Source organism: Perognathus longimembris, chromosome 19, assembly GCF_023159225.1.
Source record: "Perognathus longimembris pacificus isolate PPM17 chromosome 19, ASM2315922v1, whole genome shotgun sequence".
Classification (NCBI taxonomy): Eukaryota; Metazoa; Chordata; class Mammalia; order Rodentia; family Heteromyidae; genus Perognathus; species Perognathus longimembris.
The window spans coordinates 20,104,782-20,122,543 of NC_063179.1; the positions used below are offsets into that span (position 1 = coordinate 20,104,782).

A 17,762-nucleotide genomic window follows, 5' to 3' on the forward strand; every position below is an offset into this window, starting at 1 on the left:
GTGGTACCATGGAATGGAACCCAAGGCTTCGTGTATGCTCAGTCACACTCCCAGCCTTCTTTTGTATTTTTTAATGCCATAAATTATAAACATATATTAGATTATAGTGATTTAAAAGATAGGTATACATATTTCCTACCTTCTAAGATGAGAAAAATCCTTCACGGTTTCAAAATGCAGACAAAAATAAATGCATTGGATTGCCTTTAACAAAAAATAAATAATGCAGTCTCTCCCCCACGGTTTGATATACTAAGTAGGGAAGATGTTAGCCAGCATTCATTTGACAAATGTAATTCTAAGTGGGTAGACAAACAATGTTACTAATAGTATTACCACCTTGAAACTGTATTGTACAGTTTGATAAATTATGATTTCACATAATATATGTCTGCCATAGTAAGCTACTCTTTGCACTCCTGCATCAACTGCAGAAAAATTCTCTTTTTAGAAAATGATCTGGGATAAAGATAAAGATACCACACAAGAAAGATTTTTCCTAGAAAAAGAGTAATTTTCCCAAGGAGTGTATTAAAACAAGTATATATTTAGGACATTGATAAAAACGATGTCAATCGTCGTGCTCTAGTAAAAAGGTAAAAAAAAAATGTAATAGCAAGACTTAACTAAACTTAGATAAAACAGATTTTTAGTTAAGCCATGGTAAATACAGAAAAAAAGTCGAAGTGAGGACATGTTCCCCCTGCGATGGAAAGCACAGACAGGATAGCAGGGGCCCTGCTGGGAGGATGGCTCATGGGCTCTAAGTCAAGAAAGATGGCAGTGATGCTTGGTTTCCCAAATGTCTGGGCAGGAAAAAGTTACTGAGTTAGAAATACCCCATCAGAGGGGCCCTCATGTCAGAAGGCCTTCTATAACTGTAACCCTGTTACATGGCTCCATCTCTCTTAAGGAAAGTTTTAATGATGTATATTATTTATGAATTCCTCTAAGTTCTTAATGTTGGGTTTAAAGCATTTTATGCAAAAAAATATTATGCTAATATGATTCATTTCGCTGAAGTGGCCACTTCAGTGACCTAAAAAGTATACATTGAAATGCGTGTTTCACATTTACATTCAGACATTGCTTACTCATCTACCAAAAGCTGTTTCACTATGTTAGTTACAATACTGCTACTTCAAGTAGTGGAATGTGTGGTCAGAAGTAGTTCCTTTTGAACCCACTGCTCATCAAAAACAAATACATATACAAAACAAAAGAAAAATGTTAGCACACTGAATATTATATTATAACCAGAGGTATCAAAAGAAATGATAAAGAGAGGTAGAAAAGAAGCCTAAGTCCATTTACTTCTTAACATTTGGAATTGAATATAATATGATCCATTAAACATGGGATATTCAATAATGCTAAGGTTCCTTTGGGACATGTGTTGTCCCTTAGTACAATGACACTTTTATCATTGCAATTTTCAGGAATGGTCCATTAAAATCACAATACAAAACTTACCTTGCTGAACTGTGTGAACTGTAACATAGAGAGTGTATTTTTCTTTTAATACAGTAGTGAACTCATCATCATTCCCTATCTTCTATAAAGTATAATACAGAATGAAATTCATTCCTCAACATACTAAATATACTTTAAGAAACACACATGTTGACTTTCCTATCCACATTTAATTTGGATTCATGTTCCACTTAGAACTTAGTAAAGGCCCCAAACTAATCACTTGACAGTATTTTATAGTGTTTGGATTTTCAAATTCTCTGATTTATCTTTATAAAGAGAAAGCTTTAAAGCTTTACCACTTTTGTGAAATAAGGACATCATGTGTGGTGATGTTCACCTAAAGTCATTTGAATTCATTGGGAGCCAAATTTAGTAGTAGAACTTTTGCTTATTTTGTTTTTGTTTTTTTCAAAAATGCTCTACTGATATCAAGTTACATATTTTAAAAGTTATTTAGCCACTTATAGGTGCTTAGTGAAAATTACAATTATTACTACTTTCTGCAATGGTTATATTGAACTACTGGCTTATTGAATATGCATACCTAAAATATTTAGAAGAATAATTTAGAAAAGTCTAATCAGATACTTATTATCATGTAAGAAAGACATAAAAAAAACTAGTTGCCAGCTTGGGAATAAGGCCTAGTAGCAAGAGTGCTTGCCTCATATACATGAAGCCCTGGGTTCAATTCCCAAGTACCACCTATATAGAAAATGGTCAGAAGTGGCACTGTGGCTTAAGTGGCAGAGTGCTAGCCTTGACCAAAAAGAAGCCAAGGACAGTGCTCAGGCTCTGAGTCCAAGACCCAAGACTGGCAAAAATCTAGTGGCCAGAAGTAATCCTTTAAGAAATGCACTTCACATGTAAGATGTATGAATTAAGTAATTCAGTAATAATATTTTGCCACAGATGTCATCACATGGTAATAACCTTCTCAAAATGGAATCATGGATGTGAGGGCGATCTGGCCTTGCTTTTGCATTTCGGAACGTCTGGCTCTTGGTGGTCTTCTTCATGGTCTTCTCACGAGTTAGGCATAAAAGTTGGGGGCTCGTCCGGGATAGCCCCAGATACCCCCAAGACCCCAGACTCTGAACGTAAGAAAACTGCACTGTTCATTTGTCTTGTACTGTAATTGGTCTGTTTGTCTGCTTTGCTTCCTTTTTGAGGACGGCCGTTCTGACTCGTATTTCTTGAAGGGGTTGTTGAAGCAGACACGCTGACTCGGCAATCCTGGGGAAACTGGGGGACGCCCCAGACACTCCACCTTTGAAGTGGTACCCCTGGAACCCTGCCTTGGTACTTGTAGGGTGCGAGTCAGTTCGGTTTTTGGCCAGAACTGACTGGGAGGGCCTTCTAACCGAGACTCAACCCGCCCACCTTGTACTTGGGTCTGCTCCTTCTGCTTCTAGTTTACAGTGGTCAGTGGGCCAACTTGGGAGATCTCCAACTCATAGCTTTTCTTTTTTTCGGGCCTGTGTGTACAGGCGACAGCTCACAATCAGTGTGAATGTCCACAAAAAGAACTCTGGGGGATCCCCACCCAGCCTTCTTCAGCAGAAAATTATCTGGTGTGTTAAAATGTTTTACTAAGACTAAAAATGTTTTACTAAGACCATCAAGCCCTGGAAAATGACGCTGGAGAATGCTAAAAATCATTTGTTAAAGCTTTTCTCTTAAAATTTGGGTTTTGCAGGAGGAAGATTGACAAAAATACCTCTTGCCACTGGAAAATGTACAGCCGATGCTTATATTGCGTGCTTTAAGATCTTTTGATTATGTGTGTGTGTGTGTGTGTGTGTGTGTGTGTGTGTGCATGTGTGAGTGTGAACATGTTCAAGACTATAGTATGATACAAAATTGAGTTTAAGTTTAAATTCAAATGATCATCAAGTTCGGGCATTACCAAATGTTTCAAAAGATTAGTGCATTGTGTTTTTTTTAAAAAAAAAAAACAAAACAGGAACTAGAGTTAAAAAAGGATTTCTCAGGGTTCTTTAACAGTCAAAAAGAAAAGTGGGTACCTTAATAAATTAAGACTTGATTAAACAAAGGGCAAGCTGGCGTGAATTCATTAAGCCCTATGGAGTCAGGATGGAGGCAATAGAGGGCTTTCTTTCACCTTTCTTTTTGGGTGAACTTTGGAAACCTGGAGGTAAAAATGAATGATTTGACTGGAATTTCTAAAACTGCCCCTTGAGAGGTACTAAGAATTGGAAAAGTTTTTTAAATGGTTGAAAAGTTTATTTATCTGATGTGATCCGATTCCTGTGCTATTTTTGTAATTTAGATTTTAAAGGACATATATTAAACTAATAGGGATAGGAGTAAACTCTCATTAACTCTATGTATGTAGGAAGAAATGGCAAAATGAGCTAACGTTTCTCACTAATTTATTGAAAAGCTGAATGGATAAGTATTTCTAATTTTGTAATTGTAATTCTTGCATTAAGGAAAATTTGTCATCTGAGTTCAAAGGTCTTCATTCCATGCAGTAACTGGGACTGAAGAAAAAGAAAGGCTTCTTTTAAATCAAGCAGCCTGGAGGCAAAGGATGGCACCTGGTTTCAGAATGCCTGTAAGCTTCAGAGTTTTTCCAGTGCAGATAAGAGCTAAAGTGTTAGTTTTAAAGCAGAGGTTAGTAAAAAGGCTTTGGAAATCAAGAATACATTTCTAGATAAGAAATTTGTAAGTAAAATTATCCTAAATGATTATTGCAACGTGAGAAAAGGAGAATTATGGCTACCAAAATGTTTAATTGCCATTCCAGTTTCTTTGTAGGTTTTTTGTAACAATTTCCAGCAGGCTCACAGAGGACAGGTGATTCCTATAAGTTTGTCAAGATGCAACAGTGGCCCTTAATAAGTTCCAGGTAAGAGCATGCTTAAAAACTACTTCTGTGTGGACCACCTTGTTGCTTTTAATTGGAGTAAAGTGAACTCTTGTAAGACTCATTGATCTGAAATCTGCAGTTCAAAGCCAGCCCGGGCAAAGAAAGGACCCTGTGACAGTCTTCATCTCTAATCAGCCAGCAGAGTGCTGGGAACAGAGTCGTGAGTCACTTTGAGGCTCAAAGTGGTAAGGTGCTAGTCTTGAGCTGGAGAGCTGAGGGACAGCACTCAGGCCTGAGTCCAAGTCCAGTGGAAAGTCACTCATGGGACAAAAGTGATGGAGCATCCGGAGGCAGTAAGCCACTGCTTGGATGGCAGAGATGTTGTCAGATCCTAGAGTCACTCCTGTTTGGCCTTTCAAAAGTTAATCAGAGCCGGGAGGTCCTAGAAGAATAGTTCGTAAGCATGCCTTTCTAATGCCCATGTCTGTCTACTGGGCAGGAACTTGCCAGTCATCTGTGGTAGAGGGTAGTAAGAGGGTAAGTTTATCAAATGGGAGGAGAGTTTAAAATCTCAACCCCATGCATCTACTCAAAGCCCTGACTGGCAGTGAGAATTTTAAGCTAGTACACCTGTTCAGGAAAGAAAGCTTGTAGACCTGAGATTGTGTCCTTATTGAGATCTGTTAAAGGCCTGCAAAGGTAAGGTAGGTATTTTTTTAGGTCATCATAAATCAGTTCCCCAGCACGTCAGGAAAAAGCTTTTACAAACTAGAATGTTAAAAGGCACAAATTTGTAAGCCTGAAGTCACCTATCAGGGCTTCATATTAAAAGAGGGCAAGCGTTGGCTGTCGGATGCACGTAAAGAGACTGTGCTAAAAATCCCTGTTCCGAAGTCAGCCAGACAAGCCAGGGAGTTCCTGGGAACAGCAGGCTTTTGCCGGCTGTGGATACCTGGGTTCGCTCAGATGGCCAAGCCTCTATATGAACCACCAAAAACCTCCGAGAGTTTCATTGGACTGAGCAGTTGAAAAAAACCTTTGAGGCAATCAAGACCTTCTAGAAGTCCCTGCCTTAGGGGCTTAGTCACCTGACATGAATAAACCATTCACATTATTTGTGGCTGAAAATAAAGGAATAGCAACCAATTGGACCTTGGAAACGGCCAGTCACCTATGTGTCAAAGAAATTGGATCCTGCCGCCGCTGGGTGGCCTCCATGCTTAAGAATAATAGCTGCAGTAGCCCTCTTGGTAAAAGATGCAGATAAGTTGACTCTGGGACAGAATCTTACTGTGGCCACTCCACATGATCTAGAGGGGGTGCTAAAACAACCACCCGACCAGTGGATGAGCAATGCCCGCATGGTCGATTACCAGACCTTGTTACTTAACCCCGCACATATCAGCTTCAGCGTACCTACAGCATTAAACCCAGCAACTCTGCTGCCGGATCCAGATCTGCAAGGGCCCCTGCATGATTGTGAGCAGATCCTGGCCTGAGCACATAGCCTCCGGCCAGACTTGCTGGATTCGCCGCGATCACATGCTGAGCACAACTGGTTCACCGATGGCAGCAGCTTCATTCGGGATGGAAAAAGGCATGCAGGTGTGGCGGTCACCACAGACATTGAGATAATGTGGGCAGAGGCACTCCCTCAGGGAACTTCTGCACAAAGAGCAGAACTAGTGGCACTAACAAAAGCCTTACAGATGGGAAAAGGAAAGACACTAAATATCTATGCAGACAGCCGGTACACTTTTGCTACCGTGCATGTCCATGGATCCATCTACCAAGAGAGGAGGCAACTGACAGCGGAAGGAAAGAAAAACAAGCAGGATATTTTAAACCTCATCCGGGCCCTATGGGAACCAGCAAAGATTGCCATTATGCACTGTCCGGGTCATCAAAAGGGAGTTGATTCGGTGACTAGAGGGAATAACCTGGCCGACCAGGCAGTCAAGGAAGCAGCCCTCCAGCCCAGAGCAGAAGTATTGACTCTAGTAGACCCAGGGCCACGAGCTTTGCCTCCTGTGCCCCAGTATTCCCAAGAAGACTTGGAGTGGATAAAGAAAATTCTCATGGCCCACAAACCCCGGACAGAGAAGGAAACAATGACTGGTTGAAAACTTGTGAAGGGACACTTATCTTGCCACAAAGGCTGGGTAAGGGGATCCTTAAGCGAATCCACCGAGCTTCTCACATGGGAACCCGAAGAATGCAGGACTTGCTCCGACACTCCAAAGTGAAAATTAGACAAGGAGTTCAACTTACTGAAAATATTGTTAAAAATTGTAAGGCAAGTTAGCTCACCAATGCCCAATCAACAAATATACTAAAAGTGCTCGCCTCTGTGTGGATAGGCCAGGCATGTATTGGGAAGTATATTTCACAGAAATTAAACCTGGAAAATTTGGATACAAATATTTGCTAGTTTTTGTAGACACCTTTTCAGCATGGGTTGAAGCCTATCCAACAAAGCATGGGACTGCGAATGTAGTGGCTAAGAAGATCCTGGAAGAAATCCTACCCAGGTATGGCCTCCCACCACCATTGGGTCGAACAACTCACTGGCCTTCGTCTCAAAAGTAAGTCAGGGAATAGCCGCTGCACTGGGGACGGATTGGAAATTGCATTGTGCTCATAGACCCCAGAGTTCAGGACAGGTAGAAAGAATGAATCGGACTCTAAAAGAGACCTTAACTAAATTGGCCTTAGAGACTGGCGCAAACTGGGTGTCATTCCTTCCTTTTGCTCTCTTAGAGTAAGAAATTCTCCCTATCAGCTTGGCTTTACTCCTTTTCAAATAATGTACAGGTATGCCCCGCTCATTATGCTTAGCCTTCAGACTGAATTGCTTGCTCATTTGGATGATACTGAATTTTTGTGTAAACTTGATTATTTACAGCTCGTGCACAATAATATGTGGCCCCAACTTAAGGCATTATATGATTCCACTTCTGTCCCTACCATCCATTTATTCAGACCAGGGGACTGGCTGTTCGTATGGAGGCACAACCCCAAATCCTTAGAACCATGGTGGAAAGGACACTACGTGGTGCTACTGACTACTCCCACCGCCCTCAAGGTAGATGGCATCGCCACTTGGGTCCATTGCTCCCATGCCAGGCCAGCTGAGCCCTTTGTCCTGGACGAAGACTACCGTGGAGGAACATGGGAGGTCTCCAAGCACCCGATTCAGCCGCTTTGCCTTCGCCTCAAGAAAAGAAAGTTAGACTGAATATTGTTAAAATTTTCTTTTTGCCTTCTTTCCTTGCTACCCTGGCTAATGTTGATGCTATTTTGGCAGCTCACTCCAAAGTGGGGTGACCCCCTTATTTTAGCAAGTAGCAGGAGTCCTGTAAAGTCCCATGCAAGCAAGAAGGCACTGGTAGTTTTGGGATTGCTCAGGAATATGGGTATAGCTACCTTACCCTTAGAGCACAGCTGAGAAGTTTACCATTCTATGTATTATTTTGTTGCTGACATTTGGATCCTAACACTATACAGCTAATGGTAAGTCTGTATACCTGAACGTTAATTTCCAGTTTGAAGTAATCCTGCAGTCCCTTGGTAAAGTAGACTAAGGTTATAGGTTCCTGGCTAAGTAAGGTCAACATCCCTTTGTTAGCCTGAAGAAGCTACAGAAGATGGATGATTTTTACCCATCAGCCCCCCTTTAAAAACAAGGGACCAGAGTTGTTTTTGGTTACTACTTTGGGCCCTATTGGTCCATGCCTTATCTCTATATCATCCCCTAGACATGCAAGCCATTGAAATGGACAGAAGGGAACCATGACTGGCTCCCAAGTTACCAAAGAGAAAAGGGGAAAAATGAAGAGCCAAACTAAAGCCATTTTGAAGTCAGGCCCCACTTCACCACGCGAACCTGAGATAAGCAGGCCCTGGGAGCAAACCCAGGACAAGCTTATTAGGGCCCAGTCGGTCAAGAACTCTAACTGCCTGGGAATGCTTAACTCTAACCGCCCCCGGAATGCCTCGAGCCCTGAGCCAATCAGATTTGTACCCGTGTCTTAACCTTGCTTGAACACCTGATTGCTGTAACTTTGCTTTTTGCCTATATAAACTCTGAAAAATCGCAGCTCCAGGCTTCCTTCTAACCTCCGCTGTGTCAGAGTGTAGGATGAGTCCCGAGCCGCGGCCCTCTTGAATAAAGCCTTGCTTTTGCATTTCCAAATATCTGGCTCTCGGTGGTCTTCTTCGTGGTCTTCTCGCGATTTAGGCATAACACTTAACTTTGTTGAGTTGGAATTACAAGTGATTTTCTAGGCTGTGAAAACTGGCTGGTTCAAAGGTCATTTTACTCGCCCTTTTCTCTGCTCTATTAATCTTCCAGTTGGATGGTCATGAGAATAATTTCTCATGAAGAGAGTCCCAAATAGAAATATGGAAGAAAGTTCTGGAATAGTTCTCCTGTGCCCTTTGTACTCCCCCTGCCTAGAGTTAATATGTGACAGCTGGACCTGTAGCAGTCATATGTAATTATAAAAGGAAGAGACAAGAAAATCACAAATCTATCACATCAAAGTCCAAACAAAACTCAGTCACTGAAACAATGTGACCAACCAACTGCCAGTTCTGTCATGTGAAAAACATAATACTTTTGTACTTCTTGTACAATTCTTGTACCATTCTTGGTTAGAGCTTTGATACTTGCAGAAAAAAGGTGTTTCTAACTGATACAACTAGAAAATTCTTATTCCTGTAGCAATTCTAGAGCTTGACCCTAGATATTAACTTTTTCCTGAGTACATAAACTAAGCAATCCTGTATGAGCAGATACTTGGCCTCTCAGAACTCAGGATGAATGATCACGTCCCTCCATTAGAACCTCCTCTCTCAGCAGAATTTTTTTGTCAATTATCAGCCTCTCTAGCACTTTCAATGAGGAGTGAGAACATTTGTCAGCAAATGCAAATTCAATGTGAACACTCAAGCTTAGTAAAACACAGGATCACAGGTTCTCCTGATAATAAGAATCCCTGGGAATGCTGGTAGCTCGGAAGCTATCTGGAACAATCACTTTACTTTCCTTCCCTATGTCACTTTCCCCATGGGGATTTTACCAGGAAATTACTGGCAGTCTATTTAGAGTTGGGTCAGCCTACCTACCACAGACAACATCTTAAAGAAGCAGAGAAAACAAAATGCTATATGAAAGCTAAGTAGAGACCTGAGTGCAAAACGCTAAATAAATCAATAAAACAATGAAAACAGAAAAAGGAAACAGCTCATTTCCAAATTCCCCTGTTTTCAATGACTACACTCTTGGAAAATAACCAAGTTACTTCAATATATTCCATTATTCAAAGGCAGAAAGACTACCAAGTCTGACTGTGATTTCAAAGCCTGTTTCTTATAGATGCAGGTAAAGCCACAGCTCTGCTAGTATAATGCCCCTTTGCCACCATTAGTCACTAAATGCACTTGCTCAGTAACTATTTCTCAATCTCTTGTGTTTCATTTGGAGTTGTTGTCTACTTGATGATTTTATGGCTACTTAGAAATCCAGTGAATTCTTTGCATCCTATGTGCTCTTTTACTCATAGTTCCAGAAAGCCGAGAAGAATCTGTGGTTAGAAATCTAATGTCATACTGCTAATATGCCTGTTGGTGGCATATCAACTACTCATAACAGAAACAAGTCACAGACTCTGAAAATGAGTCATTCTCTTATGCAAAAGAAGTCTAGAGGTGTTCCAAACAACTAGAATGTTAACCCTACCTCCATTTTTGCCTTCAAAGGCCAAGAACTCTCATCCATGTTTAGGTTTTGTTTTAGAGAGTAGCCATCTACTGCCTACTTAGTTAAAATAAGATAAAAGTGATCAAGTCAGCAGAATAATTTTTTAAAATATTGAATTACCTTCAATGCTAACCTGTTGCCACGAGTTGCTTCAAACTGAAACTATGGACGCTGCAGTCTCCTGCTCCTGGGGAATCAGGTCCCCTCCCAGGCCCTGTGCCCCTGCTCTTACCTGCCTTTCTCAGGTGTGCTTGCTGCCCCCTGTGCCAATTGGATGGACTGAGAGTCCTGGTGCAGACTCACGACCTAACTGGCTCAGCTCACTCTCAGTCACTACTGTTGTCCCTCCCTTTGTTCAAGTTTATGCTGTTGTTGCCTAGCGAATCACTGTGACTGTGAAAACCTATGCCATTCGCTCTGAGAGTGAAACCAGCCAGAACTTCTGCTCTCCGTGGATTGATTTCTAGAACAGCGCCAATTCTTGCTTTCCTGTGTTTCATAAAATAATTTTCCATCTTCTAGGCAGTTCCTTCCTAACCTTTCTATTGTCTCTAGACAGTTTACTGCTACTGTAGGTTATCGCCAAATGGGACAAAAATCAAATTCTCAGGAGCAGCCAACAGTAATTATATGTAATCCAATGCCTTCCTATTTTCTCTCTCTTCACACACTGACAAGATGACTTTCCCCTGTTTCTTGGCTTCTGCTCTTTTCTTTTTACTTCTCTTTTGTTACATCTGTTCCATGGCAGGAAGTTTGTTAAATAAAAAGCAGTCAAGTGGCCCTCTGCAAGGGAAACTTTCTATATTACACTTCCTTTCCTTATATCTATGGGATTCTGCCTCCCTTCACTGGGCTTGAGCTCTGGGCCTGACCACTGTCCTTGAGCTCTTCAGCTCAGGGGGAGTGCTCTACCACTTTGAGTCACAGCATCACTACCAGTTTTCTGGGAGTTAATTTGAGGTAAGAGTTTCACAGACTTTCCTACCCAGGCTGGCTTTGCACCACAGTTCTCAGATCTCAGCCTTCTGAGTAACTAGGATTACAGGTGTAAGCCACCAGCACCCAGCTGAAACACATAACTTAAAATCCTAGAATAATCCAATTAAATTGCCTCTGTGTCCTTATCTTTCAAGAGAGATCAATCATCTATATATTAGTTATAGTACATTAGATTCATTATCAATTAACAGCTATTGACATAAATATGTCTAAGTTAATATGAATAATTTCTTCAAGAACATGACGCCCTGGGGCTGGGAATATGGCCTAGTGGCAAGAGTGCTTGCCTCCTATACATGAAGCTCTCAGTTCGATTCCCCAGCACCACATATATGGAAAACGGCCAGAAGGGGCCCTGTGGCTCAGGTAGCAGAGTGCTAGCCTTGAGCGGGAAGAAGCCAGGGATGGTGCTCAAGCCCTGAGTCCAAGGCCCAGGACTGGCCAAAAAAAAAAAAAGAACATGACGCCCTCTGGTGTTAGAGTACAAATAGTAGAAACTAGCATGTGATAGAAAGCATAGTCATCCTTACATTAAGGTGGCTGAACAATTCTGGTCAATTCAAATTTCAGTTACATTGCAGAGCAAAATTTCTCAAAATAGTGTATGAAATAAAATGACTCTCAAGGATGGGAGTGTCTCATTCAGTTTTATGTTGGCATAACAAAATACCTCAAATTGGGTAGAACAGTTATTTAAGGTTTTTAAGGTTCACAATTCAAGGTTTGACAACTGTTGGTAAGCTTTGCATGGTAAGCTGGGTAGCTGTGCCTCAAAGTGGTAGATGGAAGCATATTAGCAGAAAACATACAAGAGTGAGAGGTTACATGGTAAAAGAAAGAAGAGACCAGGCAAGAGCCAGGCTCACTCTTTTATAACAACCTACTCTCGTAGGAGGGGAAGGTGGGGTGCTAAATGATTTCCTGTGAAAACTACACTATTCCTACCAAGAGTGTCAGAGGTGGAATTTTTCTAATGGAGAATCAACCAGAATTATTTCTGAGGTCATTCTCTGGTAATATATGCATTGCTGATAATGAGTCTATTGTTTTAGAGTAAGTGTAGTGCCCAGGGAACATTGAAGCACACACTAAAAAGAAGTCAAAATCATGGCAGGAAATGGAATGCACCATGTGAAGCATGTATTAATGAGCCTAGTAAGTTTTCCAGCTTGTAACACACACACACACACACACACACACACACACACACACACACACAATTGATTCATCCCTTAGTATAACTAAGTTCAAAAATGATTTTTATTAAGCAGCTGTGTATAGGGTACAGTGTTCAATAATATTAACTAAATTTTTAAAGATACAAAAATTGTTATCATTTGCTTTCTGAAGTCGAACAATATAGTAATTACTTTAAAAGAAGATACCTTTGTTCAAATGAATATCTTAAAGAAGACTGATCACCTGATGACCATGCTCTTGAAGAATTTGAGACACTTGATCCATCAGTAGATAATGGCTTCCGCCTAGGTATAAAACACAATCCCATTTTTGTGACAATAAGAATAAGTGTGATGATGATGTAGGCAGATTGGTGGCGAGAAGGAATGGAAACAGAGGCGAGGACATGTGGAAACAAGAAAGCTGTGTGGTGTACAGGTGGAGATAAACCCAGTCAGTGTATCTCCCTTTGGGATAACACCCAACAGCACATACAGCCAGAGCCTTGCAGTATGTCAGTTCTTCAGCAAATACCTTTGGATCCTGAAGGCCTCTGAGTGAGTGAGGTGAGCTTCTCTGCACTTTGATCCTAGAAGTTTATCATTATGTCAGACACATTTTTTTAACTGATGTTTATGGAGAAATTATGTCCAAAAAAAACCTGTAATGGTGGTTTAAAAAAATGATGTTGAATGGTTGTGGGTGACATTTTGAAGTTTTCTAATGGACAATTGGTCAGAATTATTTCTAAGCTCATTCTCTGGAACTATATGCATTGTTGGTAATGCATTTTTTAAAATGAGTCCTAAAAACGGCCCTGGGAACAGGGTTTTGAGCCCAAGTCCTTTAGTTTCAGATGACTTGAGCATGAAGTCTCCCTTTTTGCAAACCTGAGTTTTAGAACTGTTCAATTAATTAACTAAGCACAAATATGAAGGCAGAAGAAGTCTAGGAGATGAGCAAAGTTTACTCGATACCTAAAAGTTGGGACATTACTTGTCTCTGATCAATTCTGGGACTCCAAGGAAATAGAAGGGTGACCCTGTGAGAGGCACTAGTTTTATTCAATCACTGTTCTGCTAAGCCATGCTGCATTCGGGGCATCAGTCATGAGTCTATGAATGTCATCAGAAGAGAAAGTCAGCTAAAGTAAGCAGAAATGGCAATCATCTGAAGTTAGAAGTTATTTGTGGGTAAGAAAAGCACCATGATGATTAAATTGCAGTAGTCTGTGTGGGGAGAGACATTTACACCCATACTGGTGTAATAATGAAGGACATTAATGTGTAGTAATGCATTAATGTGTAGTTCCTGTTCACATTTTACTCAGCGTTAGAACTTGGTACCAGGGCTGGGAATATGGCCTAGGGTCAAGAGTGCTTGCCTTGTATACATGAAGTCCTGGGTTCGATTTCTCAGCACCACATATATAGAAAAGGCCAGAAGTGGCGCTGTGGCTCAAGTTCACATAGTGCTAGCCTTGAGCAAAAAGAAGTCAGGGTCAGTGGTCAGGCCCTGAGTTCAAGCCTCAGGACTGGCAAAAAAAAAAAAAAAAAATAGAATAAAGAACTTGGTACCAGAGCGGGGGCGGGGGGGGAAGAGGGTACCCAGATGGCACTATTATGGCAGGTATTAATGAGCAACAGTGCACTGACCTAGAGTAATGATGAGAAATCCAGCACTGTACCCACTAATTCAGCTACTGTCTCCTGAAATAGAAAGGGGAGAAGCACCAAATGCGTTCAAGGAATGTTGTCCTTTCACTCATTATTTTGTTCAGTCTGAGAAAGCACAGATAGTAAATGGAGGCAGATTATTTTTAGCAGCGCATTTGGTTTTTGTTTGTAATCCTCACAGGATTCCAGGTTTTAAAAAAGTGTGTAAATTCTTTTTTTTTAATTAACTGATTTTTATTTTTTTCTTCTTTATTGTCAAAGTGAGACTTTAGAGAAGTATGGTGTGATCATGCAAAAGGCAGCTCCAGTATTAACCCCTTGTCTCCCTCTCAGAACAGGGGAAGAGAAATCTGATGTATACACTATCGTTCGTTCTCTCAAGCACTCCACCCCACAGATCTGTCTTTCTAACTGGGGTAAGGGAGAGCCCTGTCATTCCCGAAGGTGTGAAGAAGTGGCTTAATGAAGCTTCTCCCAATGCTCATTCTGAAATCTTGATCAATATTTAGCTTCCCTGTTCTATTCCACCTGAACCCAACTGAAGGTAATGATAATGGTCACACAAAAAAAAACTCCAAAATTAACATCACTATGAGTCTTGCAAAAACTTACTGAACCTTCAACTAAATAAAAATTGAAAGCCTAGGGCTCGGGATTGACTGAAATGCTCACTTTCTACTGGAAGCAAATGTACATCCCTGGGAAATTAAGGGTGAGCCTCAGTGATAGGGGTTTTTACTCCAGAACTAGAGATAAACCTCTGTGACCAGCCTTGTTTATTGGAGAATAGTTCAGAGCATTTAGACGAAAAAGGCAGAGAAAAGGGAAGGTCTTATTTTCTACAGAATGAACTCTATCCACTTTTGCCTTAGAATCACTTCTGAACCCAACAGTGCTTGTTCTATCTGCCCCATTTGTGATTGTTTCCCTATTTGCCGAAGCCCAGAAGCACAGCAATCCCAGGCATTCAAGTTGCTGAATTTTCCAGGCAAAAACTTACCCAATATGTGAATTGTCATAATTTTAGCCGATTCCAAGAGCAAGATTCCAGGAAGAAAGAAGGCCAGTAGATTGAGCATCCTCAGGCCAGCCATGTTCACTCTGGTAGATGCCACAGATCAGACACAGTTGCTGAACACATGAACCCTAAAGGGCTGTAAGGAATTCTGCTCACTTCCGCATGAACTGATCTGGCTGGGAATTTGAAGAGCATGAGAGTACATCCTGCCTACCTTCTCTTTTCTCTGCCCAATGGCCTTCTGCTCCTTCTCCCTTGGTCCTTGCCCACTGGATGTTTTACCTTCCCCCTTCCTAACCAAAGTCATTGGAGAAAAAACCATGGAAAACTAATTATTCACCCTGCTTTGTCTGTACACTCTCTTACTGTTCACCTAGAGAAAAAAAAAACACCTTTAAACTAGGAATTTAGAGAACTTAGAAATTATTTACAGATTTTTGAAGAATAAAAGGGATAGTTCATTGGAAATAATTGAACCTAGATCTCTTTTGGAATTCTTTCCTCAATCTATGAGATGCCACCTCCTGTGTTGTAATGTCTTTATGACTATAGTTCTTAGTCCTTACTACTATTGCCCTGGGTACCAGTTAAAAATCCCCAATTATGTTCTCACATTTATGATCTCAGAAACTAATGCAAAAGAAAACAGCTACTATTGTTTTGCACCTCTTTATAAGATACTAATTCATGAAATTCTGCTAAGTCCATGTCTTACCCGAAGCCTTTAACCTCTAAGGTTAAGGCCATACTCTGAGTGAACGTCATAAAACACAAGTGGGGGTTTGCCACAGTCTATCCAACCCTAAACTCAGGATGGCTGGGAGCAATGTGATCTATAACTTGTATTCTCTTCTCAAACCTAAATGTTTCAGGAAAGTTTTCCACTATAGCTTTAATAGCTTCCATATGAGCATAAGTATTGTGCATCATATGTCAACAAGTCCTTTGATAAACCTGAATTTAGGCTTTAGTTTCGTGTGTGTGTGTGTGTGTGTGTGTGTGTGTGTGCCTGATCTGGACTTGAACTCAGGATCTGAGCACTATCCTTGAGCATATATGCTCAAAGCAAACATTGTACTTGAGCCACAGCTCCTTTGCCAGTTTTTCTGGTAATCAATTGGAGATGAGTTGCATAGACTTTGTAGCCTATACTGGTTTCAAACTGTGATCCTTGGACATGAGCCACCGGTGCCCAGAAAGGATTTCACATTCCTAAATAGTGTACATACTTTATAGTCAGGCAACTGTGAAGAAAGTAGGGAAAAGAAGGGGAAAAAAAAGAAAAGGAGATAATGGGCTGGCTATACAGTGTTCACATATCTTCAATCTATCTATTCTTTATTTTCCTAGTGTATTATTATTATGATGGTTAGTTTTAGGTATCATATGGTAAAGCATTATCTCTTTTTTTTTTTTTTGGCCAGTCCTGGGCCTTGGACTCAGGGCCTGAGCACTGTCCCTGGCTTCCTTTTGCTCAAGGCTAGCACTCTGCCACTTGAGCCACAGCGCCACTTCTGGTCGTTTTCTATATATGTGGTGCTGGGGAATCGAACCCAGGGCTTCATGTATACGAGGCAAGCACTCTTGCCACTAGGCCATATTCCCAGCCCAAGCATTATCTCTTGTGAGAATGTTTCCAAAGAGAATAGTGCTTCAATTGGTGGAATCAGGAAGAAAAGTTCATCCTTGTCCAAAGTGTTTGGCTACCATACAATACGCTGAGGGCACAACTAGAATAGAAAAAAGGCTAACATTGACCAGCATGCATGTATTCATAAACTGCTTTGTTAAGGAGCAACTCGTTTGTATAACTACTTAAAGATTCTTTTTAACAAAGGCAACAGAGAAGTGAATTCCTGCCTTCTCTCTCTGGAACTGAGATACCCACTTTCCCCTCCCCTAAGACATTTAAATACCTTTTTTATAGTCTTTAAATTCTGGGGGATTATGTAGTAACCCCTAGGTGCTCTGACCATCTGCATTGGACTAAGCCATGTTGCCAACTCCCATGCTTCTGCAGATGCCATAAGGTGCAAGTTACTCTCAAAACATTCTTTCATATCTCTCTATTTCTCTCTCAACACCGGTGTAATTATATGATACATGTAATTACTTTTGGCAATACACATAATTACATAATGATTTGTCTCCTAACTCTAAACTTGCTTATTTACCCAGTGATTATACTTTAAGTTCATCAGATGTCCCATCTTATCTTCAGATGAAAATAGAATCAAATACTATAAACAAAATATCTGCAAATCTGAATATTTCCACCCTCATTAGGATGTCAGATAGCTAACCAAAATAAGAGAAGCAAATGTGTCTTAGGTTCCTGCCACATGCTCCAAAGAAAAGGACTGGAATGGGAGATAGAGGGCCAAGGATCAAGCATGCTAAATAATTAGGTATGGTGGTTTAACTGATTTTTTTATTACACTTGGCTCAAAGAAATTTCAGTGCTAATCATATAAAGATGTGGATCCGTTTCTGCTAATTTTGGAATGTGTTACAGTGTAACTGTAATATTCAAAAGGAGACTTAGAGATGTATCTCCAACATTGGCAGAAGTTTTATGATATCTAGAGTTTCTATCAAACTACTTTGTACAAACAGAGTGGAAAACTGAGGAATCATCAAATATGGAAAGGAGAGAAATTGGGCTAGGAATATGGCCTAGTGGTAAAGTGCTCGCCTCGTATACATGAAGCCCTGGGTTCGATTCCTCAGCACCACATATATAGAAAATGGTCAAAGTGGCACTGTGGCTAAAGTGGCAGAGTGCTAGCCTTGAGCAAAGGAAGCCAGGGA

The 17,762-nt window shown here is 40.8% G+C and overlaps 1 protein-coding gene across 2 annotated transcripts in view; it reads right to left on the bottom strand.

The window, feature by feature from the left end:
• Ugt3a1 (UDP glycosyltransferase family 3 member A1) overlaps positions 1 to 15,305 on the bottom strand; it is a 51,019-nt gene extending 35,714 nt beyond the window's left edge. The window contains exon 1 of one of the 2 annotated variants that reach the window (XM_048368506.1): positions 14,934 to 15,305. In XM_048368506.1, coding sequence (XP_048224463.1) covers positions 14,934 to 15,027 — 94 coding nt within the window. In that variant the 5' untranslated portion in view covers positions 15,028 to 15,305. The remainder of the gene's footprint in view (positions 1 to 14,933) is intronic. The other variant, XM_048368504.1, reaches the window with a different exon arrangement.
• Between the last annotated feature and the right edge of the window lie 2,457 nt (positions 15,306 to 17,762).